At 46.8% G+C, this 24,809-nt stretch overlaps 1 protein-coding gene across 10 annotated transcripts in view; it reads right to left on the reverse strand.

The window, feature by feature from the left end:
• Positions 1-251: 251 nt before the first annotated feature.
• Positions 252-24,809, reverse strand: part of LDB3 (LIM domain binding 3) — a 69,458-nt gene continuing 44,900 nt past the window's right edge. For 7 of the 10 annotated variants that reach the window (XM_065520754.2, XM_005565250.5, XM_045399951.3 and 4 more), the window contains 5 exons: positions 20,670-21,114; positions 19,297-19,477; positions 18,592-18,712; positions 10,456-10,571; positions 252-3,440 (listed from right to left, as the gene is read on the reverse strand). In XM_065520754.2, the coding sequence (XP_065376826.1) occupies positions 3,351-3,440; positions 10,456-10,571; positions 18,592-18,712; positions 19,297-19,477; positions 20,670-21,114 (953 nt within the window). In that variant the 3' untranslated portion in view covers positions 252-3,350. Of the gene's footprint in view, positions 3,441-10,455; positions 10,572-18,591; positions 18,713-19,296; positions 19,478-20,170; positions 20,279-20,669; positions 21,115-24,809 lie in introns of all 10 variants that reach the window. The other 3 variants (XR_012417740.1, XR_012417739.1, XR_012417738.1) reach the window with 1 other exon arrangement.

A 24,809-nucleotide genomic window follows, 5' to 3' on the forward strand; every position in this document is an offset into this window, starting at 1 on the left:
ATGAAAATATAATGTGAGACGAGGTCTTCAGTTTATTATTTGCCTGGTAATTCCCTTTGTATGCAGAACATTCATGTTATTCACATATCCTTGTCGGCTTAAACACGGTGATTACACTGCTATTGAGCATCAGGGCAAGTAAGTTGTGTTTCTTCCCACAGAATGTTTTGTTTTGTCTCCAACTTCTATTTGTGCCCATATAGAAGTAAGCTACTTCTGATGTGACGTGAAAAACTTTACACAGAAAAATCTGTATTTGCACATCCTTTGGGGGGCTTTTATTTTTGCTAAAAAGTAGAATTCACACAGGAGAAAAAAAAACATGCAAAATATTTTTGTGCACACTTTTAACAGGCTACATTCCACTTCTGAAATCTTACCCAAAACAAAACAAAAAGTCCCAAAGCCAGAATACTGAGTTAAAAAGTTAACATTATAAAAGCTAGGTTCCTAACACAAACACTGCAGATATAAGCTGCAGATATGTCACTCCATTGCAAAAAGTTGTGTTTATCTTTTTTTTTTTTTTTTTTTTGAGACGGAGTTTCACTCTTGTTGCCCAGGCTGGAGTGCAATGGCATGATCTCGGCTCACTGCAACCTCCACCTCCAGGATTCAGGAGATTCTCCTGCCTCAGCCTCCCAAGTAGCTGGGACTACAGGCACCCGCCACCACACCCGGCTAATTTTGTGTATCTTTAGTAGAGATAGGGTTTCACCATATTGGCCAGGCTGGTTTCAAACACCTGACCTCAGGTGATCCACCTGCCTCAGCCTCCCAAAGTGCTGGGATAACAGGCGTGAGCCACGGCACCTGGCCTATAAATGTTAAATTAATGTCAACAATGAGGAGACAAGAACTGTAGCTCCAAAGTGTGCTCCCCACCATGGATTATGAAAAATTTTGTTTGGTGTTGTAGGACATCCACAATGTAAACTTGAGCTAGACACAGCCTTATTCCTGACACTACACCAGACTCACAGACACTGAGTGAACCACACTCAAAACTACCTTCTTTTCCTGCTACATTTTAAGTGTTGGGTTTTTTTTTTCTTTTTTTTTTAAATTTTTTGCTAGTTTTGTTTTTTTTTTTTTTTTTTTTTGGCAAATAAGAGTCCCTCAGAATCTATACTTGCTCTGAAATGTAGAAAAATTGATTCAATAAAGGACTGTGGTAAAACTATCCTTTAAGATATTTCACTTTTCTTCTTAATGATCATATGCTTTTTAATGATCGTATGTGTGTGTGTGCGTGTGTGTGTAAAACCTTTAAAAAGAGATTTTGGAAACTGAATTCTAGGGAACGTTTTTTTTCTTTCTTTCTTTCCTCAAGACCAGTCCCTGACAATTGAATAGATAGTTTTCGGAGAAAACGACTTAGGGCCTGTCAGTACAGTCAGCAACCTCCTTGTCCTGGCCTATTTGAACTTTCCAAAAATAATAGAATGCTCCAAGGTATTTGTCTGCAACTCCTGACAAATCTCCAGGCAGTCCCAGCAGATTTTACTCTGCCTGCTGCTGTGTATTCACCTTCTCGCAGATCCAAAGGTAGGAAGGGCCCTGTGGCAGGAGCACATCCATGTCCCTCCCTGGTGCTCCCTGGGGGAGATTGGTGGCTTCCTACTTGGAAAAAAATAGGGGCTTCCTGCAGCTAGGGACACAGCTAGCTGCTTCCTTCTCCCTAATGGAGAGGAGACACTCAGGTAAGATGGCAGTCCCCTGGAAGTCTCAGTCCTTAGAAGAAAAGAGTTCTAATACATTCCCATAAAATATTTCAAACGTGCAAAGAGAAAAATCCAAAACAGGAGTAAAAGCAGAATAGAGTGAGTTGGAAGACAGCCTAAATAGCGTGCTCAAGTGAGAAACACTCATGCAAACTGCCTGCATCAATGCCATGTTTTCGATGAGCATATTATCAGGGCTTCCTAAAGACGAAAGTGACTACACTATTTCCAACCACAGAATCTAAACTGCCTTATTTATCACCAAACAGCTTTAAGATGCTTACCTAACTCAAACTATCACTAGTATCATAAAGTAGTTTGAAGGCCCCTCTACTTCAATAAATACTTAAATAATAGCTAGATCAACTCAGCTCATACATTTTCAAAATATTGGCCAAAACAGCAAATGCATATATATCAGTGCATCTGTTCCTTCCAGCAGCTAACACAGTTGTACAAACTCAGTGTGCTGCATTTTAAGGAACATTTGAAATGGATGGTGCAGACCTGAAGGTGGGAGGTCCTGCCTCCTCGTGTGTTCTTACTGAGGGTGGCAGAAAGTAAGTTTTCTCTTCCCCACCCAGAGTTTGGGCATGTGAGCCTATTCTGCCATCCTGTTTCAGACACTGTCTCTCTGTCTCTCTTCTTTTCCACAGGCCACCAAGCCTATTTGAGATGGAGGGTACTGGGGGAGACATCGTAAGTGAGCAGTCACAGGTTGGGGTGAAATTCATGCACACGACTGGACACTCATACTAACGAACCCTTAAAGCTAAACAAAGGCCAAAGACAACCCAGAGCCTTTAAAAAATCTCTCACACACCACAGAGCAAAACTGGAAAAACCCAATTCTACTTTCCCATCACAATTCAAAAAGGAGCTAAGCCTTCTGGGGACATTGGATGTTTCAGACTGCGAGAGGGTGGCTGACAGGGCCATCTTTTCTCAGCTGTCTGCAACCTGAGCCAGAGCCCTTCCTGGAGCCCTGGCAATTGCCCAGTGGCTCCCAGAAGACATCTCTTTGGACGTCCGGGCTCCCATTAGAATGTTTCAAGTTTGTTCAAGGTCTGAAGTCTGATGCGCAGAGGTAGCTCCATGACGCTAGTAATGGAATAACACTTCCTTTTTTGGTGAGGAAAGCCCAATGGGTCTTAGCTAACAAGCTCTCAGCTATGACTCTAAAAATACCCTGCAGCGAGTGCTGTTTGGCACTTCAATTTGTTTGCCAGGGGAGCGCTTAAGAACTCCACAGAATGCTTCAGATTCTCCACAGCTGCTCTGAGCTCTGTCCTCCTCTGGTGACCGCAGGAAGTGTATCGCTTTGGGAAAGCTGCTTGTTGCTTTTCACTTTTGAGTTCTTGGAATTCTGCTCTAAATGTCTGAAGCACAATTCCAGTCTTAGATTAATAACTAGCTTGGTTTTGAGTCTTCATTTGGCTCCTAGTCTGAACTATGCAAATATACGATTTGTGTACAGAAGAAAAAACCTAAAATTATACTTCCAAAGGGCTCAGTTGCTTCCTCTCTCTCCCTGTTCCCCTCAGAAGAAACATCAGCCTCCCGAATCCTTTGTTGCCAGCAGCAGGAGCAGCTCTGGGCCTCATCAGCACAGGCGGCCTCAGCCGCCTACAAGTTGATGGTGTGTGCGTGCTTCTTGCACAGGGGTCTGTCCTTCTTGGAGTAGAACGGCTGCCCCTCCAGATTCACATGGCAGACCTGGAACAGAGAACAGACCTGCGTGAGACCCATGTGGCGGGGGACATGAGCAGATTTCAATCGCTCTCTTAAGAAAAAGCCCTGGCCAGGTGCGGTGGCTCAGTCCTGTAATCCCAGCACTTTGGGAGGCCAAGGCGGGCAGATCACTTGAGGTCAGGAGTCCGAGACCAGCCTGGCCAACATGGCGAAACTCCATCTCTACTAAATACAAAATATAAAAATTAGCCAGGGGCACGTTGGCATGTGCCTGTAATCCCAGCTACTCGGGAAGGTTGAGGCAGAAGAATCTCTTGAACCTGGGAGAGAGAGGTTGCAGTGAGCTGTGATTGTGCCACTGCACTCCAGCCTGGGCAACAGAGTAAGACTCTGTCTAAAACAAAGAAAGAAAGAAAGAAAGAAAAAGCCTTGCCCCATGCATTGCAGAGAAAAGGCAACAGCCTATTTCTCCCATTATGAATTCTTAACGACAGAAGCAGAGTACATGGGTTGGACTATGTAAAAACTAAGATTCCTGAAGAACACAGAATAAAATCAAATGAAATTAATTAAATTTAATGGAATAGAGAAAATACACACTATGAAGCTGACCAGTTCATGCTATCCAAAATGTATAGAGTCAATGCAAGTTCACAAGTCAATATACCACAGAGAGGATTCACATCTAAAGAAAATAGTAAACTAACAAACACATCAGAGAAGATTGTACTCACTAATAATTAAAGAAAAAGCAAATTAAAACTGCCCTGATGCCAGGCGCAGTAGCTCATGCCTATAATCCCTATGCTTTGGGAGGCTGAGGCAGGAGGATTTTTTGAGGCCAGGTGTTTGGGACCAGCCTGGGCAACATAGTGAGCCTCTGTCTCTACCAAAAAAAAAAAAAAGATTAGTTAAAAAAAAAATTATAAGAAAAACTGCCCTGAGATAGCACTAGACACCTATTAATCTAGCAAGACAAATAAAACAAGAAAACCTCAATGGCTTGTCACCTTTAACCTAACATGCCTCTAGCCAAAAAGCTTAAAAAAAACCCCACAAAGTATTCAATCAAAAATCAGCAATGCCAAAAAGGAACAAGGCCTACTGGTGGACTGCTGGAGACACATGAGTGAGCTCAGTGTTCCATAGGGAATCTGGCCATGTTGAACAAGAACCACTGAGATGTGCCTACCCTATAACCCAGTAATGCCACGCTAGAGAATTTATCCTGCAGAACCAACTCTGCAGAACAAGAAAGCAACCTGTGCTCAACTAGAAACTGAAAACTACTAAATATTTCTCTCAATAGGGAGATGATTCAGTAAATTTTCAAGGTATATTTTTTTAATGGAATGCCACCATTTAAAAAGATAGATATGGGCCAGGCACGGTGGCTCATGCCTGTAATCCCGGCACTTTGGGAGGCCAAGGCAGGAGGACCACAAGATCAGGAGTTTGAGATCAGCATGACCAACATGGTGAAACCTCATCTCTACTAAAAATACAAAATTAGCCGGGTGTGGTGGTGTGCGCCGGTAATCCCAGCTACTCAGGAGGCTGAGGCAGGAGAATCGCTTGAACCTGGGAGTCCGAGGTTGCAGTGAGCCAAGATTGTACCACTGTACCCCAGTCTGGATGACAGAGTGAGACGCTGTCTCAAAAAAAAAAAAAAAAAAAAAGATATGGAAAAGTATGCAGAGAAATATACAAAAAACAAAAGAGATGAAATTCTTTTTTGTTTTCTTTTTTTTTTTTTTTTGAGATGGAGTCTTACTCTGTCACCCAGGCTGGAGTGCAATGGTGTGATCTCGGCTCACTGCAACCTCCACCTCCCAGGTTCAAGCAATTCTCCTGCCTCAGCCTCCCTAGTAGCTGGGATTACAGGCACCCACCACCACATCCAGCTATTTTTTTTTTTTTTTGTAATTTAGTAGAGACAGGGTTTCACCATGTTGGCCAGGCTGGTCTCGAGCTCCTGACCTCAAGCAATCCACCTGCCTCGGCCTCCCGAAGTGCTGGGATTACAGGCGTAAGCCACCGTGCCCAGCCCAAGAGAAGAAATTCTATATCCCCATGATGACAACATAGAGTATAGTCTGAGGAAAAGAACTAATATTTGTGGGGGCTACCATGGATCAAGCAGGATGCCAAACACTATATACAGCAGCTCATTTAATTCTCATGAAAACCTTACAAGGTAGGTATGCCTTTCTCCCACTTCACAAATGAAAAAACTGGAGCTCAGAGGGCGCCTGTGTCTTGCTTAAGTCGCAGACCTAGTAAGTTGTAGGGCTGGGAATCTCTATCCAGGTCTATAAGACTCCAGTTCTATGCTAATTTTTCCCCTACCCCATAACAGAAAGGGGCTGTGTTTACTTGAAATTGTTCTGGGTTCATGGGTTTGTATGGAGGTAGCCCTCTGAGTTTGTCAGACTACTAGTATGTAAGCTAGGCCCTGGGTTGGCAATATGCCAGTATGTCAGAGTCTGCCAGGAAGTCACATTGGCTGGCATGGGTCCCAGCCTAGGAGAGGGCAGTGAAGATCCCTGCTGGGGGGCAGAATTGGGAGCCATCTCCAGGACACTGACATCAGGAGGAGTGCAGGTGGAGTCCACACATACAGGTATCCCCCCAGGAAACAGAAATCACCCTCCAGAGTTGAGCTTGGGGCAATGTGCATGTATCCAGTCCAAGAGAGTTGGAAAGGAAAAGGGCACCACGCTGGCCCCATGTGCAAGGCTCTGATGGTCCAGTTGGGGACATTATACCCAGGATCACACAGGGCTTCCAGTGGGTCCTGGGAGCTAATGAGCTGCAAAAGTGTTTGAAAACATCCCAGGTGGATGCAGTGATGCTGAGTATAACCAGGCTCGTGTGGAGGCCTCAAGCTGCTGGTGACAATTTAAAGACTAATGCAAAAAGATGGACACCCAAGATCTAACTGGTGAGAATGGGCTTTAAGGAAGACAGAAAGGCAGCTCTGGAGTGAGTCAGCCTGTCAATGACTGCAGCTGTGGCTGGGAGACCCTACCTGGTCTGGGACAATGCTGGTTGCTTGTGAGAACTTCGGGATGAGTCAGGCTGGAGAGAAGGTGTCCAGGGACTGAAGACCAATAAATGAGAAAGGGACAGAACCTCAAATATGGCTCATAGGTGAGATGGGGCTGAGGGTGGGAACCCTCATAGGGAGTTGTGCCCAGTGTCTTCTTGATGCAAGGTGCTTCATGGTGGAGGAGGCCTTCTGCCCACCCAGCATAGGGGACAACAGGGATGGTCTAACCCCCAGGCTCTGTGGCTGGGTGACATCAGGGCCTAGCTATAAAGGGGTGGTGACCATGAACAGTGCTGACCGCAGGTCCCAGCAGAGTTAGGGTAATAAACTAGGCCAGCTGCAGCAGCCCCTAGGACTGCCTACAAAAGTTATACCACTGCCCATCCGCTCCTGATACCCACACCAGTAGGGAAGGGCAAGACTTAGAGCAAAAGAGGGATTGGTAAGACATTTTTCCTCCACTAAGGTCAGACCCGGCCGGGCGCAGTGGCTCAAGCCTGTAATCCCAGCACTTTGGGAGGCCGAGACGGGTGGATCACGAGGTCAGGAGATCAAGACCATCCTGGCTAACACGGTGAAACCCTGCCTCTACTAAAAAAAAGTACAAAAAACTAGCCGGGCGAGGTGGCGGGCACCTGTAGTCCCAGCTACTCGGGAGGCTGAGGCAGGAGAATGGCGTGAACCTGGGAGGCGGAGCTTGCAGTGAGCTGAGATCGCGCCACTGCACTCCAGCCTGGGCAACAGAGCGAGACTCCATCTCAAAAAAAAAAAAAAAAGTCAGACCCTTTCCATTGGAACTCAAGTGTCAGTGCCAGACAGAAGCTTAACTTTCACCCTGACTCACACTGCACTTCTCAGGCTCCCAGCCTTCACTTTATATGCTTTGGACTTGAGGGGTACTGTCCTGTTCTACTTTTGAATTGCTCACATCTGTTGCTTTGTTCGCCTTTCAAGATTCTAGATTCCGTCAAGGTAGAGACTTGTTCTGGGACACTCTTGTATTCCCCAAATGCCAGGAATATTTGGTAAACTGAGTTAGTCTAAAAATGTGCTATCTGAGATCTCACTGGTGAGAAAACAGCACATCAGCTGGGAGAGCTACTCCAGATCTTTCTCTTACTAAGTTTTTGGAAGTTACAGGAAAATACATGCTCATCAAAAGTGATTTGGAAATATGAAGTGACAGAAAGAGGACCAAAAAAAAAAAAAAAAAATCCCTCATGTCCCTCAAAGTTTTCCAATCAAAAGATTTCTTCCCAATGTTAAAACTACGTTCCAGCTGGGTGCAGTGGCTCACACCTGTAATCCCAGCACTTTGGGAGGCTGAGATGGGTGGCTCATAAGACCAGCCTGGCCAAGATGGTGAAACCCCATCTCTACTAAAAATACAAAAATTAGTCAGGCCTGGTGGCGGGCGCCTGTAATCCCAGCTACTCAGGAGGCTGAGGCAGAGAATTGCTTGAACCTGGGAGGTGGAGGTAGTAGTGAGCTGAGATCGTGCCACTGCACTCCAGCCTGAGCGACAGAGCAAGACTCTGTCTCACAAAAAAAAAAAAAACCACAAAAAACAACCATGTTCCACTTCACTATATGTTGACAGGGCAGTGAGTACCATGCAGGCTGGTTTGGAGGGAGACCTAACGATCTCCATGCTGATCCTCCAAAGGGCAGTGCTATGGGTCTCTCACAGGCTGGACTTCACTCTCTGGAACTTATTTGTAATATCAGCCTGAGCCACCCCAAGCTTTACGGCTTCTTCTGGTCTCTCTCTTGGACTTTTGCTGTTGTGACTCAGCTGAAATTGCGAGGCTTGCAGGAGCAGACCCACACTCACCTTTGCCACAATTCCCTCTGCATGTGACACAGACCTCTCATCAGCCCGCCCGTGGAAAACAGGCCTTCTGTGCCACTGTCTTCCTGGACCTTCCCCAGGTCTATTGGATCCTTCCAGAAGTTGGGTAACCAGATGTGCAGGCAGTGCCTCAGGACTAGACAAGTCATGGCTTGAATGTAAGGTTCAGAGAGCCCTGTGCTGTGCCTGACACAGGGGAGCTATAACTCTGCAGGGGACAACCCCAAAGCCAGTATATTTACACCATTGTCTCTTTTTGGAGGGGATGTATTTAAAACACCCTAAAAGATAACTAGAGAATCTGTTCAAAGAGCTGGAAAATCAGAGTGTTAAGGGGTTGAACTGTATTCCACAAAATTCACATGCCAGAAGGCAGAGTTAGGAGTGAGCCAAGATAGTGCCATTGTACCCCAGCCTGGGCAACAACAGTGAAACTCCGTCTCAAAAAAAAAAAAAAGCGGAGCTTGCAGTGAGTGGAGATCACGCCACTGCACTCCAGCCTGGGCGACAGAGCAAGACTCCGTCTCAAAAAAATAAAAATAAAAAAAAAAGAGCAGAACCACACAGAGACAGACACACTCAGAGGAGAATGTCATGTCATGTGAAGACACACACACAGAGGGGAGACAGCCTTGTGATAATGGAGGCAGGGATTGGAGTTACACAGCTGCAAGCCAAGAAATGCCAAGGATTGCTGGCAACCACTAGAAGCTCGGAGAGAGAGTATGGCCTCCTGTCAGCACCTTGATTTAGGACTTCTGGCCTCCTGAACTGTGAAAGTGTTCATTTCTGTTGTTTGAGCCATCAGTTTGCAGTAATTTGTCAAGGCAGCCCTAGCAAACCAACACACAGAGTGAATACAGTGCATCCCACAGATGGCAGGGTATGGAAGCAAAGTGTAGAACCGAAAGCATATGTCCATAAACTTGATGACTAGGGTCATCCTATGTCATAAGTCTATAAAAATTATTCAAGTAAAAACTGTACAGGTATTTCATACATTTCCAAAATTTACCTTGAGAAACTCTGGTTAAAAAAAATAGTAGGGGTGTCTTAATTTTCCCAAATCAGCCAGGCGCGGTGGCTCACACCTGTATTCCCACAACTTTGGGAGGCTGAGGCGGGTGGATCACCTGAGGTCAGGAGTTTGAGACCAGCCTGGCCAACATGGTGAAATCCCCTCTCTACTAAAAATACACAAAATTAGCCAGGCATGGTGGTGTGTGCCTGTAGTCCCAGCTACTCGGGAGGCTGAGGCAGAAGAATTGCTTGAACCTGGAGGCAGAGGTTGCAGTGAGCCGAGATCGCTCTACTGCACTCCAGCCTGGGCAACAGGAGCAGAAACTCCATTGCAAAAAAAAAATATATATATATCAAATCAAGATTAGTCAATGACAGATTGACATTAGGGGGCTTTCTCAGGGATGACTGTTTCCTACCTCTCCCTCAGAGTCTAAATGCCTGTAGGCACACCATCACGTGCCCACCCCAACCCAAAACCTTCAGAAGGAAAATGCCAGTCTCATACTAAAAGTGACGCAGCTGTTCAGCAGAAATAAGTAGCACACAATTAATAGTTAATCCAGGGCTTATCTCCTGGCAGCTATATATCAAGAAAGGACCACTTAGGAAAATAAAATGATACTCAGTCTTGCTTTCCAAAGGTTCTACCAAGAGAAACCCTGTCTCAGCTTTTCATAGGATTAGTCAGCTCCAATCTAGTGTTTGGGGTAACAATTTGGAGGGGAAAACCCTCAAGTCACTCCATCATATCTGAAGTGACATATAACCATGGGAAGTCAACTGCCCCTCTCAAAGCCAAGCATCATCTGCTGCTCTTGCCCACTGACAACACTGCTGGTGAGACAAGCCGCTGGTTTGCCAAACCCTGGGACACTCTGTTGTCTTTAACGAAATGGAAAGTAACAAAGCCACACTGGCTTATAAATAATTATTAGGAATGAAACTTTGTTCGACTGTGATGTATCGAGGCATCATGGTGTTTGCCAGCTTTTAAAAATGATCAGGATGTCAGAAAGCTAGCATGGCAAGGGATGTAGAGGGTGGTCATCTGGTTCCCACTTCCTCCCTCCTGCCTCTTCTCAGAAAGCCAGAGCCCCAAGCTAGAGACATACCGCGCAAATGAAGCAGGTGTCATGCCAGGTGTGGCCCAGGGCTTCAATGAACTTGTCGCCGGCCTCCACGGGGAAATCGCAGCCGTGACACTTGGTGCTGAACAGATTGATGTAGTCTGAAATGAAAAGCAGAGTGAAGACCACGCACCCAGTAGGGCAGTGGGGACCCAAAGCCAAGACAACCCCCAAATCAGTGGGCAGGGGCAGGGGGTGAAATCTAATTGGTTGTTTGTAATCTCACAGATGAAATACTCAGTTACATGACTGATAGTTTTCCATTTTCCAATCATTGCACTGATGTTCAGACCCAGGCTTAGACACCATCTCATGCTAGTTTGATTTGCAAACACTTTCTGGAACTGTCATTAACATTCTGCAGGGTGATTGTCTCCTCTGCTTCTGTCACCTCTAATAGACCAAACAGATCAAGCCCCAAAGAGAAAACAATCCACGTTTCCAAACGGCTATGCTTACTTTGGAAGAATGAGGGTCCAACGTATTTAAGAGTTATGGAATGTTCTTTGCTTGGCCATTCTTCTGTCATGGGGCATTTGTGTTGACAACAAGTTTTTACTACTATAAAGAATATTTTAACTATTTTATTGGGGCATGTCCTCCTCCTCCTTCCCTACCCCCAACCAAGGAGATAATGCTATTAAGTATTATTTATATGATGCTTTGCAATTTACCAAGCATTTTCACATGGATGATGTTATTTACAAGTATCTCAATGTCAGGGACTACATCTTAGCTTTCTTTGCACTCCCAGCACAATGACTGACACACAGTCAATATCCAAAACATACATAGGGAATGAACGCATTAACCAATTAATCAGTTAATCAGTGAATGAGTCTGATCACAAAATCCCTCAGAGATTGAACTATTATTATCTTTTTGTTTTGTTTTGTGTATGAGAAAATTGAGACTCAAAGAGGTGAAGGGCCCAGCCAGCATCCCACAGCTGAGGCACAGTGGGTCAGGTTCTGTGCTCCTTCACCAGGGCAGCTGTCCTCTCTGGCCCAAAGGGGCTACAGTTCTACCACACTGGCTGTAGAACATCTCTAGATTATTCTAGAAAAGCTCCATCCCATTTACAAAGCCTTCATCCCTCCTGAGAGGTGTACGCATTCCTCCACAACTCTTCTACAGTTGGCTTCTTCTTAAGTGATTTCCTGTTCTTCTTGTGGACAGTATGTCCATTCATTGTCTTAGACCACGTCTTACTGAGTGCCAGTGTGCCATGGGGGTTACAAAATTGGACTCTGAATAAAGGAAGAGCTAAGTTCAAATCCCAACTCTACTAAGAAACATTCAAACCTGGGGTAAGTCACCTAACTTCTCAAGGTCTCAACTTACTTATCTATATAATGGGAATAATTATTGTACTGAACTCTTGGGGTTTTGAGTGGATTAAATAAGATAATGTAAGTGAAGTATTTGGCACAAGCACTCAAAAATGTTGGCTCTTATTTTGAAAGTCTTCGTAACTGAAGCAAGGAGGGAAGGGAACCATGATTTGAGTGCCATTGTGCCTCTTGTTTAATCCTCATGACATCTCTGTGAAGAGATAATATTCTCTATTTATTTATTTATTTATTTTTGTGATGGAGTCTTGCTCTGTCACCAGGTTGGAGTGCAGTGGCATGATCTTGGCTCATTGCAACCTCCACCACCCGGGTTCAAGCAATTCTCCTGCCTCAGCCTCCCGAGTAGCTGGGAGGACAGGCATGTGCCACCACACCCAGCTAATTTTTTTCTGTATTTTTAGTAGAAACGGGGCTTCACCATTATGGCCAGGATGGTCTCGATCTCTTGACCTTGTGATCCGCCCGCCTTGGCCTACCAAAGTGCTGGGATTACAGGTGTGAGCCACTGTGCCCAGCCTATTTCTTTATTTTTTGAAAGCAGACTCTCACTCTGTCACCTAGGCTGGAGTACGGTGGCACAATCTCAGCTTGCTGCAACCTCTGCCTCCCAGGTTCAAGCAATTCTCCTGCCTCAGCCTCCCAAGTAGCTGGGATTACAGGCAGGTGCTACCACGCCTAGCTAATTTTTGTATTTTCAATAGAGACGGGGTTTCACCATATTGGCCAGGCTGGTCTTGAACTCCTGACCTCAAGTGATCCACCCACCTTGGCCTCCCAAAGTGCTGGGATTACAGGCATGAGCCACTGCGCCTGGCCTAGTATTCCCATTTTAAAGGGGAGGAAACTGACTGAAGAGGTTCCATCACATAAGTCATAAGGAGCAGCCCCAGTCCTGATGGACTCCAATGTTCATCCTACTTCCATGGTTTTACGCTGTCTCCAGCTACTTATCGGCCTGCCATTGAGCTTTGATCAGTTACACTTATCTCTTGCATATGTTTTCCAATATACAGCTTCCCCTTTTGTGCCTAATTGTAGCTTGTCATGCAAATGCTCTTATGTATCCCAGTCCATCAATCCTCTCTGATGGAACACTTAATTTCTTTAGGAGGCAGAAATGCATTGCCTTGCCAGAGCTAAGAAAACATCGTACGGCCGGGCACGGTGGCTCACGCCTGTAATCCCAGCACTTTGGGAGGCTGAGGCGGGCGGATCACGAGGTCAGGAGATCGAGACCATCCTGGCTAACATGGTGAAACCCCGTCTCTACTAAAAATACAAAAAATTAGCCGGGCGTGGTGGTGGGCGCCTGTAGTCCCAGCTACTTGGGAGGCTGAGGCAGGAGAATGGCGTGAACCCAGGAGGCGGAGCTTGCAGTGAGCCGGGATCCAGCCACTGCACTCCAGTCTGGGCGACAGAGCAAGATTCCGTCTCAAAAAAAAAAAAAAAGAAAACATCGTTCTGCTTCCTTTAGAAAGTTAACAGCACAGGTTGCAGTTCACTCTGTGCTCTGCAGGAACTTACTACTATGTGGTATGGGCTGACTCATCTCCACCTGAGAACTAGTCCTTCACCCCACTTACGACTTCTTTCTTATCACTCCCAGGTGGTCTCATGGTGCCCTGGACTTTCTCTTACACCTCCATGTCTCTGTGTAAACCAGGCCCTGGGCTTAGAAAACCATCCCCACTTTCTGTACCTGAGAGAATCTCTGCAATCTTTTGTGCTAGACTGTACTTCAGGGAAGTCTTCATCCCCTGCCTACCCCAACCAAGAGTGATGAGATGGCCTTGCTGAAGGCTTTCTCTGGGCTTCCCTCCTCCATTTATCCATGTATCCTATCCATTCATTCATCATCTCCTTTTTTTTTTTTTTTTTTAGATAAAGTCTTGCTCCGTCACCCAGGATGGAATGCAATGATGTGGTCACAGTTCACTGCAACCTCAACTTCCTGGGCTCAAACTATGCTCCCACCTCAGGTTCCTGAGCAGCTGGGACCACAGGTGTGCACCACCACGGTCAGCTACTTTAATTTTTTTTTCTTCCAGAAACGGGGTTTCCCTATATTGTCCAAGCTGGTCTTAAACCCCTGGGCTCAAGGGGTCCTCCTGCCTTGGCCTCCTAAAGTACTATGATTACAGGCGTGAGCCACCAAGCCGGGCTGTGTTCCATATTTAAATAAATATAAAAATTAAATTAAATGGTTCAAACAACAAGGAATAGTGATTCCTTCTCTTACTGGCTTTTCACAGATTAAGCTATTAAAGTGACTTGAATTGGCCAGGTGCGGTGGCTCATGCCTGCAATCCCAGCACTATGGGAGGCCGAGGTGGGTAGATCACGGTCAAGACCAGCCTGGCCAAGATGGTGAAACCCTGTCTCTACTAATAATACAAAAATTGGCCAGGCTTGGTGGCAGGAACCTCTAATGCCAGCTATTTGGGAGGCTGAGGCAGAGAACTGCTTGAACCCGGAAGGCGGAGGTGGCAGTGAGTCAAGATCGCGCCACTATACTCCAACCTGAGCAACACAGCGAGACTCTGTCTCCAAAAAAAAAAAAAAAAAAAGGCTCGAATTTACTTCTGGAATGCCTTGTCTTGCCCACTGATTAATTTTTCTGTTTTAAATTCTATTCCATATTATTTGGAGAATTGTCACTTTGTTTTAAAATTTGGTAGCACGGGTCTGATCCTAATATATATATATTTTTAAGTTGGCATTTTTCTTCACTTGTTTCTACAAAAGGAGAACGTTGCTGGTACCGAACAAAGTCTGTGCATGGGCATTTTCCACAAGGAGCATAATCTAGCTCCTCATTTATTTATTCCTTCCTTTATTTCTCTCTTTAAGTCTTTCTAATTTTCTTTGACTCTCTCTTGTCCCAAGCTGAATTACTACCCTCGCATTTAATGGATTTTATTGCTATTGTAAAAGGATTTGCATCCATCAAATTGCGGGTGCTCTGTGTTGAAAAGGGGCTTAGTACTCTTCTAGAGCAATGATTCCCAAACGTCAGAAGCACATGGAGGGTTTGTTGAAACACAGGGTGCCAGGCTCCCCTCTAGAGTTTCTAATTCACCAGATCTGGGGTGGGGCCTGAAGATCTGCATTTCTTTTTTTTTTTTTTTTTTTTTTTTTTTGAGACAGAGTCTCGCTTTGTCGCCCAGGCTGGAGTGCAGTGGCCGGATCTCAGCTCACTGCAAGCTCCGCCTCCCGGGTTTACGCCATTCTCCTGCCTCAGCCTCCCGAGTAGCTGGGACTACAGGCGCCCACCACCTCGCCCGGCTAGTTTTTTTTTTTGTATTTTTAGTAGAGACGGGGTTTCACCATATTAGCCAGGATGGTCTCGATCTCCTGACCTGGTGATCCGCCCGTCTCGGCCTCCCAAAGTGCTGGGATTACAGGCTTGAGCCACCGCGCCCGGCCGAAGATCTGCATTTCTAACAAGTTCTCAGGTGATGTTGCTGCTGGTGCTGGGACCACACTTCGAGAAACACTTCTGATTCCCACACCTAACTGAAACACCTGGGTAGGGTGGGGCACCCTATGAAATGCTGCTTCTGTGGGTCTGAGGTAGGTCTGAAAAATCTATTTTCTCTCTAGTTTGTTAAGTTCCCTAGGTGACTGTGATGCCAGGTTTGGGAACTGCTCAGGTGCAGGTTCATCTGTGAAGGGCTGACCCTCCTACCTCTCTTCCTTATATGCAGTTGTCAGCTTATCTTTGCAGCCAGCTGAAGCATTTTTCAGCCTAGACCCTATCATTCTGGCTCAATATGCAGATTTGACAGGACTCCCTTCTGTGTCTTCTTCCAAATTGTTGATTAAAATGACGAGACATAAAAATGAAGTTTCACTTCATACCCATTAGGATAACTACTATTTTTTAAAAAACAGAAAATAACAAGTGTTTGCAAGGCTACCAGAGAAATTGGAACCTTTGTACTCTGTTAATGAGTTTGTAACACAGTGCAGCCGTTATGGAAAACAGTAAGAGGTTCCTTACAAAATCAAAAATAGAACAAAATCAAAAATAGGCACGGTGGCTCATGCCTGTAATCCCAGCACTTTGGGAGGCCAAGGCAGGAGGATTGCTTGAGCCCTGGATTTCAAGACCAGCCTGGGCAACATAACAAGACCTCATCTCTACAAAAAATTATGAAAATTGGCTAGGCATGGTGGCGGATGTCTGAAGTCCCAGCTACAGGATTAGGTGGGAGGATCAACTGAGCCCAGGAGGACAAGGTTGCAGTAAGCCATGATTGTGCCACTGCACTCCAGCCTGGACAACGAGGAGGAAATGGAGACTCAGAAGGGGTAAATAATTTGCCCATCGCCATTCAGCCTGGAAGTGGCCCATGCGGGATTCGAGTCTGGGTCTCTCCAGGTACCTAGGTCTGAAGGTAAATCTACTTCCTCACTGTCTTCTCTTAACACTAGACCATCTTCTTCCTGGATCTTCTTACTCAAAACATCATTTTTGACAATCTTTTTGGGGGAGTTGCTATGACAAGGGGCAGCAGTGATAATGGAAATCTATCATTCTTTCAAAAGCCTCAGACACAAATTGAGGCTTATCTCAAATAATAGAAGTTATAATGCTTTTTTTTTTTTTTTTTTTTTTGAGACAGAGTCTCGCTCTGTCGCCCAGGCTGGAGTGCAGTGCCCGGATCTCAGCTCACTGCAAGCTCCCCCTCCCGGGTTTACACCATTCTCCTGCCTCAGCCTCCCGAGTAGCTGGGACTACAGGTGCCCGCCACCTCGCCCGGCTAGTTTTTTGTATTTTTTTTAGTAGAGATGGGGTTTCACCGTGTTAGCCAGGATGGTCTCAATCTCCTGACCTCGTGATCCAACCGTCTCGGCCTCCCAAAGTGCTGGGATTACAGGCTTGAGCCACCGCGCCCGGCTGTTATAATGCTTTTAGTAGAAGAATACCAGCAATCTGTATAAGCATAACAGCACTTTCTTTAACTACCAATCAATATCATATGCTCATAAGAAACGAAAGGACTGGTGTTATCTTCTCCCTTTTACAGATATAGAAACTGAGGCACCGAGTAACTAAGTGACATGTTTCAGGTCATTCAGTTAACTTCAGAGCTGGGAAGGGCATTCACTAGTACAAGAACCCAAGACGTTTCTTTTCTTTCTTTCTTTCTTTTTTTTTTTTCAGATGGAGTCTCACTGTGTCGCCCAGGCTGGAGTGAAATGGCAGTATCTCAGCTCATTGCAACCTCTGCCTCCCGGGTTCAAACGATTCTCCCATCTCGGCCTCCCAGGTAGCTGGGATTACAGACACCCGCCATCATGCCCGGCTATTTTTGTAGAGATGGGGTTTCACCGTGTTGGTCAGGCTGGTCTTGAACTCCTGACCTCAGGTGATTTGCCCGCCTTGGCCTCTCAAAGTGCTGGGATTACAGGCGTGAGCCACCGCGCCAGGCCAAGACTTTTATTTTCTAATTCACAGTCGGGGAAAGAAGTTTTCATTTTGTTTTGCTTTTTCCCTTGAGGAACTGAATGTTTTCTCTTTTCTGGTTTTAAAGTAAACTAACTTACTGTGTTTCTCTTTTTGCCCTCAAATTTGTTACCTGGTTAGTCCCTGCAGCTCTGTTATTCTTCATAATCGGCATGCCTGCTTTTACCACCTCTGATTTTCTGGTTCTCCTGTCTTAGCCTTCATGTCTGTGTTACCTTTTCTGGAATCTGCTTCAGAAAGGTCTGAAGGGGAAAGTCTCTGAATAAATGAGTGACTGACTCCCACCTATCTAATGACGTGCTTTGTCTCCTGAATTTACAATAATTTACTCGGCATTTTAACATAACATATAGCATTTTGGGGGTACAGAGAAACTCTGAATTCACTCAGTGAGATTACAGGAATCTGAAGGAACATCAAAGTCTGATAAATATCATAGGGGCAGAAGAAGGGGTCTCGCATATTTGATGCTCTACATGCCTTCTCTGGTGTAATCCTCACCGCGGTTCTCTAAGGCGGGTGTTTACAGATTAGGAAAGTAAGGCTCAGAGAAGGTTACTAACTTGCTCAGGATTACAAAGCAGCCCGAAGTGGAACCAGGAATAGAATGAAGGACAAAGTCCATAGCCAAGGCCTTTTCAGAATAGACCTTGTGGTCTCCAAATCAAAATAACCTGAAAGGTTTCCCAAGTGGTCATAAGATGGCAACTTGTGAGCTACATTTTTTTTTTTTTTTTTTTTTTTTTTTTGAGATACAGGATCCTACTCTGTTGCCTAGGCTGAATACAATGGTGCTATCACAGGTTACTGCAGACTTGAACTCCTGGACTCAAATGATCCTCCCACTTCAGCCTCCTGAGTAGCTGGGACTACAAGCACGCACCACTACACCTGGCTAATGTTTATATTTTTTGCAGAGACTGGGTCTTGCTATGTTGCTGGTTTCAAACTCCTGGGCTCAAGCAATTCTTCTGCCTCGGCCTCCCAAAGTGCTGGGATTAAGGTGTGAGCCACCTACCCAACCAGATCCACATATTTGATGCATAAAATAAGCTATAGACTCTGCACCTCACTCTCCCCAAAGCTACAACCATATGGGCAGGGGAGATAGTTAACTTCCTTTGTGTGATATTAGCATGATTCTGCCATTAAAAACAAAAACAAAGGTTTCTTCCAGAAATAAAGGCCTCTGGGTGGCTGGATGTGAATGGATTAGGCAGGAGTTAGTTCCCTGTGCCTGCCCCTTTCTCCCAGTCTGCAGGGCCTCCCCGCATGCCATCAAAGTGTTCCTACCTTTCTCGCAGTAGGGCTCCCCATCTTCCATGTGGAAGAGGCTGTTTCCGAAAGGCTTCTTGCAGGCCGCACAGACGAAGCAGGTGGTGTGCCATGTCTGTCTCAAGGCATGCATCACTTCCTGGGGGAAAGAGCCTGAGCTCAGGACAGAAAGCAGAAAGGGAGCGGGCTTGACTACCCCAACAGGCTCCTGCCACGGCCCGAGCATCCTACTGGGGAATAGGGCAGGAGAGCTCAGGATGCAGGCCTTGGTCACTCTGAAGAAAGACCCAGGGGCGGCAGAGAAGGGGTTGTCACTCTCCAGCTGGGTGCCAGGTCTTGTGCATTCTTACATAAACTGTGATGCTTAATCCTCCCATTAAACCTGGGAGGAGGTACTGCTTATTACTGTCATTTACCAAAGAGGCATTGAGGGTTAAGGCCACATTCTGGTGAATGGTAAAGTCAGGTTATGAAGCAACCACTTGCTTTGCAGAAGTTCCACCACCACTTCAAGCTGTGTGGTACAGGCGCACAATCATCTCTTGCATCAAGTTCATTTATCCCCAAGTTTATTGGTGGCAAACCAATTCCCTTTCAGGATAAAAATGGAGTTGCTTTCTCTCTGTTACCAGCAACTTCTTGGCTTCCTAATGGGACCCCATGATCTTGGGGAAGGGCTGGGGAAGAGACATGGGTCAGAGGAAAGGGAGGCTGTCCACTTACCCCCATAATTTTGGTGTTGCACTTGGCACAGAGTGGGGCAAAGAATTGCTCATAACATCGCTCACAGTAAACGTTGTTCTGCTCTTCCACAAAGCACACATCTGCCAGGGAACTCTTGCAGTAGGCACAGTTGAACTCCTCAGGGTGCCAAGAACGGCCCATGGCTACCAGAAATGGGCCCCTGGGGAAGCAGAGAATGGCACCCAGTAAGGCAGCCCCCAGAACTTGGAACTAGGTATTTCAAGAACCCCAACACTGTTTATACTTTTACCCAATAACTCTGACTTTTGTGACTGTTCTGATGAAGTAATGTGAAATTCAGAGAAAGCTCCATGCAGAAAGGTGATCATTGTTGCATCACTTACAATAAAGAAAACCAGGAAGCAACTCAAACATCTACCAATAGGGGACTGGGTAAACATATCATAGAATTCAGTTGACCACTGATAATGATAGTAAGATATCCAATAATGATGATGCTGATGGCTAACATTTATTAAGTGATTACTGTGTGTCAGGTTCTATTCAAGAAGACTTTTGCATTTATTAACTTGCTTAATTCTCACAACAATCCTACGAAGTAGGTACTATTATAATACCCATTTTTAGATAGGGAAACTGAGGCACACAGAGTTTGAACAACTTGTTTAAGGCCATAGGGCTAGTAAGTGGTAGACCCAGGATACAAACCTGTATTGTCTAGCTCCAGGTTAGCAGTCAGAACAGTGGGACTACAAGGACATTTCTTTATATTCTAATTTTTATTTTTCTGTGTTTTCTAATTCTTCACTAATGAATATGTATTACCTTAGTTTTAAATAAAAGTGTATTTTTCATGCATATAAGCTCACACCACACATGCATACAAACATACTGTATTCAAACAACAGCACCCATGGTCCATGGCTTCTAAATGTGAAATCACTTGTTTTCATTTTAGTCTGGCAGATGCCCACCAACTCCCTGAGCAGCCCAGGCCTATCTGTGGAAAGACCCAGAAGCAACCCTAAAGGAAAACTGGGTCAAAACCCACACTGTCTTACAACATGCCCCGTAAACCTACTGACAAGTCTGGTGATTCCCAGAACTCAACCTTAGCCCAAGGGGGAGTTCCTGGCACCAGGCACCCTGCTGGAGCTTCACCCACATACCTCATGCCAACCTCCCAGCTCCCTGGGGGAGTGGGTGTCACACAAGTATGGCAGCTAAGGCTCAGAGAGGTCAGACCAGAGGGCAAGCCAGAAGGACCCGAGCCTTTCTCCCTACACCTGCCTCCTACCCCCATCTCTCCCTACCAGGGCTCAGACTGTGGACAAGAACCCCGCACACACACCCTTCCAGTGCCCCAATGCAGGGGCACAGCTGGACCATACCGGATGACGTTGTTGCAGTGGCCGCAGAGTGGAGTCCGGCTGCTGGCTGGGAAGCGCTCAGCCCTCTGGACGGTCCCCCTGGCAAGTGGTGGCACCTGGGGACCCGCCGGGGTGTAGGCTGGGCCCCCCCGGGGCAGGGTCTGCTTGCTGATGGAAGTGGTGCTCTTGCCCGGGGCAAACTTCTGGGAGAAGCTGTCATCTGTCACCCAGGGGGGACGGCTAGCAGGCTCTGCAGGGCCCCCGCTATAGGCCGCCGAGGGTGTGGGGTTATAGTTGGGAGCAGGCGAAGGGGTATAGGCTAGTGCTGGGGATGGAGTGTAGGTGGGGGCAGGCGAGGGGGTATAGGCAGGGGCAGGTGAGGGGGTGTAGGCAGGGGTAGGCGAGGGAGTGTAGGGAGTGGGACTGTAATTGGCCCCTGGGGACGGGCTGTAGGTAGATGCAGGCACTGCAAAAGCCAAAAACAAAACAAAACAAAACAAAACAAAAACCCCAAGAAAGGTGTGTCAGGAATTCATTCTTCCCAGTTCCCCTCACTCCCAGCCAGAGAAAAGGAAAAGGCGGCTTTAACATTAGAGCATACAATTTCAGTTTTTTGGGGAGACTTGTTCCTGAACTTCTTGATGGCCCAGATTTGAATTCTCAGCAGGGCTTCCAGAGAGCTAGAGAGCAAGCACAGCAGAGCCCTCGACATGGGCTGGAAAAGGGACATGGCTATAAATATCTGCAGCTGTGCAGGGTGGGGCTCCACCAGGCCTTGACTGCCCAAGGCCTGCAGAAGACGGGGAGTGGGGGTGGGGGTACCTGGGCGGGAAGGGGTGGGAGTGGGTCAGCTCGCCCTTGACTGCACGATGCTTTCAGTTGCACTCTGACCAGTGATTTGACATCTGAAATACCATCCTTAGCATGAGTTTGCTGAACCTGGACCTAGGTCAGCCCTCAGGACAAAGCAGGTGACCTGGGTTTTCAGGTTCACGTTTCAGGTTTAGCTACAATTACTTTCTTGAAAAACAGCTCAGCTTGATTTGTACTGGGGGAAATTCCATCTTGGTTTGATTAGGGTGGGGGATCTTGAAGGAGTCATTCAGAGGGTGCTGGGCAGAGACTCTAGGGTGACACAGCCCAGAAGTAGCTGCTCATTTGGCCTGTGGCTGCCCTGGGGACCCCTGTACCTCCACATCGCTTTAGTGGAAGCTGAGAGTGTGTCTGAGTGACTGTCTAAAGATTGTCCAGGCAGTCAGAGCACAGGGAAGAGAATGCACTGCCTCACTTCTACCACACCCTCCTCCAGCTCCCTGAGAGCAGAAAACCGTTTTGGGCTCACAGCACAGAAAAAGCATTGCAACTGCTTACCCACAGCCCTCTTCAGCCTGGGCTCTCAACACCCAGCCAGGGCAGACCCAAATGTACCCTGCACGCAAGATCCAGCTGGCCTCCTCTTCCAGTGAGTGAGGTTCCAGAAGCCTCACCTCATTTCAGTCTGCTCCTCGGGAAAGAGGCCTCATTCCCCCAACCCTAGGAAGCATGTTGGCACAGCCTCCCTCCCCATTCCTGAGCTCAGCCTGGGCAGGATGGACTGCACTGAGGCAGTCCCCACACCCACACCCTGCCTCTGCCTCCCACCCCACACTCCAGCCTCAACCTGGAGAGGAAGGTTTTTCTCAGGGCCCAAGACCCTGGCCCCACCTCCAGTCTCTCTTTCCCACCTGGTTCCCCTGGGCCACCTGGGGCAGCCTGTGGCTCCCACTCTGCACCTTCCACTCCCAGGTGACCCACCCTTCAGAGCTGGATGACCTGAAAATCCCTGTGCTGGGGGTGAGTAGGGACCAGGTAGATAGGATCCATCCATGTTGTTGAAGGAAGAAGAGATAAAACCCTCCACAGCCCTGCCCCGGAGCCATCCTGCCAGTGAGGCCTTCAAAAGATAATACCGGCCGGGCATGGTGGCTCACGCCTGTAATCCCAGCACTTTGGGAGGCTGAGGCAGGAGGATCACAAGGTCAGGAAATCAAGACCGTTCAGGCTAACACCATGAAACTCCGTCTCTACTAAAAATACACAAAATTAGCCAGGCATTGTGGCGAGCGCCTGTAGTCCCAGCTACTCAGGAGGCTGAGGCAGGAGAATGGTGTGAACCCAGGAGGCGGAGCTTGCAGTGAGCCGAGATTGTACCACTGCACTCCAGCCTGGGCGACAGAGCGAGACTCTGTCTCCAAAAAAAAAAAAAAAAAAGAGAGAGATAATACCTTCTCCATAAGGAATCTTCCTCTCCTTTAGGGGTAATGAGGCACATAGCATCTGTCATCTGAATCGTTCTTCACATTATTCCCCCTTTACCCTCAAGGTCACTGAGGCTCAGACAGAGCTAGTAAGTGGGAATACATCTCCAAAACCATTCATTATACCATCCCAAGCTGCCTCTGTAAAGATCATGAGTCCAATTTCTAGAAAATCTTGGTGCCACATGTCAGGGAGGAGTCATTTTCAACATGGAGGAGACCTCATGCTGTGGAGTCTTGATAGCATAGCCAAGAGCCCTGGCTGCAGGACCCAGCTCTACTACTTCCTGGTTGTGTGTCCTTGGGCAAGTTCCTTAACCTCTCTGGGCCTCAATTTCTTCATCTAAAACTGGCAATACTAATTCTTACCATCTTACAAGGTTATTATGAGGATTAAGGGAAGGTAAGAAATATAAAAGAGCTTAGCCTGGTACCTGGCATAGTGTGTCACCAAATGTGAGTGAGAATGGCAAGGATGGGGACAACATGGGTGTCAGGGTCACATGTACTGTCAGTCTGTCTCATGACCTGCTGCTCACCTAGGGAAGCCTAGCCCCGTTAGACTGGTAGGGCCGGGGGTTGTGGGAGAGGAGGGAAGGAAAATGGAACATCTTGAAGTCAGATAACCCGAGACTGAGGTCTATTCAGTGGTGGTGGAATGCCTGACGCCCTGCCTGCCCCACAGGGCATGCTGGGGACCTGCTGGAGTGACATAGTGCATGGATTTTATAAATGTGTACAGCCCAAATTTGAGGTATTGTCACCCTCCCTAACAACTTTGCAGAGAATCTCAAAATGCTGGGGGAAGAAGTGATTCCAGGAACGCCACCAGGAACAGAGAGCAGGGAGAGGTGATCTAGCACAACTTCAGAGCAGCTTCATCCCTCTGTTATACGTAAGGGGGTTCTGTGCAACATTTCCTTTCTTTCTAAAGTGCAATTCTCTGCTAAAAAAGATTAAGATTGGCTGGGCACGGTGGCTCACTCCTGTAATCCCAGCACTTTGGAAGGCTGAGGCCGGTGTATCACCTGAGGTTAGGAGTTCGAGACCAGCCTGGCCAACATGGTGAAACCCCCCATCTCTACTAAAAATTCAAAAAAATTAGCCGGGCATGGTGGTGAGCGCTTTGTAAATCCAGCTACTTGGGAGGCTAAGGCAGGAGAATCTCTTGAACCCAGGAGGCAGAGGTTGCAGTGAGCTGAGGTTGCGCCATTTTACTCCAGCCTGGGCTACAAAAGCGAAACTCCATCTCAAAAAAAAAAAAAAAGATTAAGACCATAAGCCCTAATCCTGCGCTGTCCAATACATAGTGCTAAATGGCCAATGAGCAGCTGAAACGTGGCTAGTCCGACCGAGAAGTACTGTTAGTGTAACACACACCAGATTTTGAAGACACATTAATAATTATTTTATGTTGATATGTTGAAATTATATATATATATGGGGTTTTTTTGTTTTGTTTTGTTTTTTTTGAGATGGAGCCTTGCTCTGTCGCCCAAGTTGGAGTGAAGTGGCACAATCTTGGCTTCACAGCCGCCTCTGCCTCCTGGGTTCAAGCGATTCTCCTGCCATTGCCTCCCAAGTAGCTGGGATTACAGGCACCCGCCACCACACTCGGCTAATTTTTTTTTTTTTTTTGAGATGGAGTCTCGCTCTGTCGCCCAGGTGGAGTACAGTGGTGTGATCTCGGCTCACTGCAAGCTCCGCCTCCCGGGTTCACGCCATCCTCCTGCCTCAGCCTCCCGAGTAGCTGGGACTACAGGCGCCCGCCACCATGCCCGGCTAATTTTTTGTATTTTTTTTAGTAGAGACGAGGTTTCTCCGTGTTAGCCAGGATGGTCTCGATCTCCTGACCTCGTGATCC

This window comes from Macaca fascicularis, chromosome 9 (assembly GCF_037993035.2).
Source record: "Macaca fascicularis isolate 582-1 chromosome 9, T2T-MFA8v1.1".
Classification (NCBI taxonomy): domain Eukaryota; kingdom Metazoa; phylum Chordata; class Mammalia; order Primates; family Cercopithecidae; genus Macaca; species Macaca fascicularis.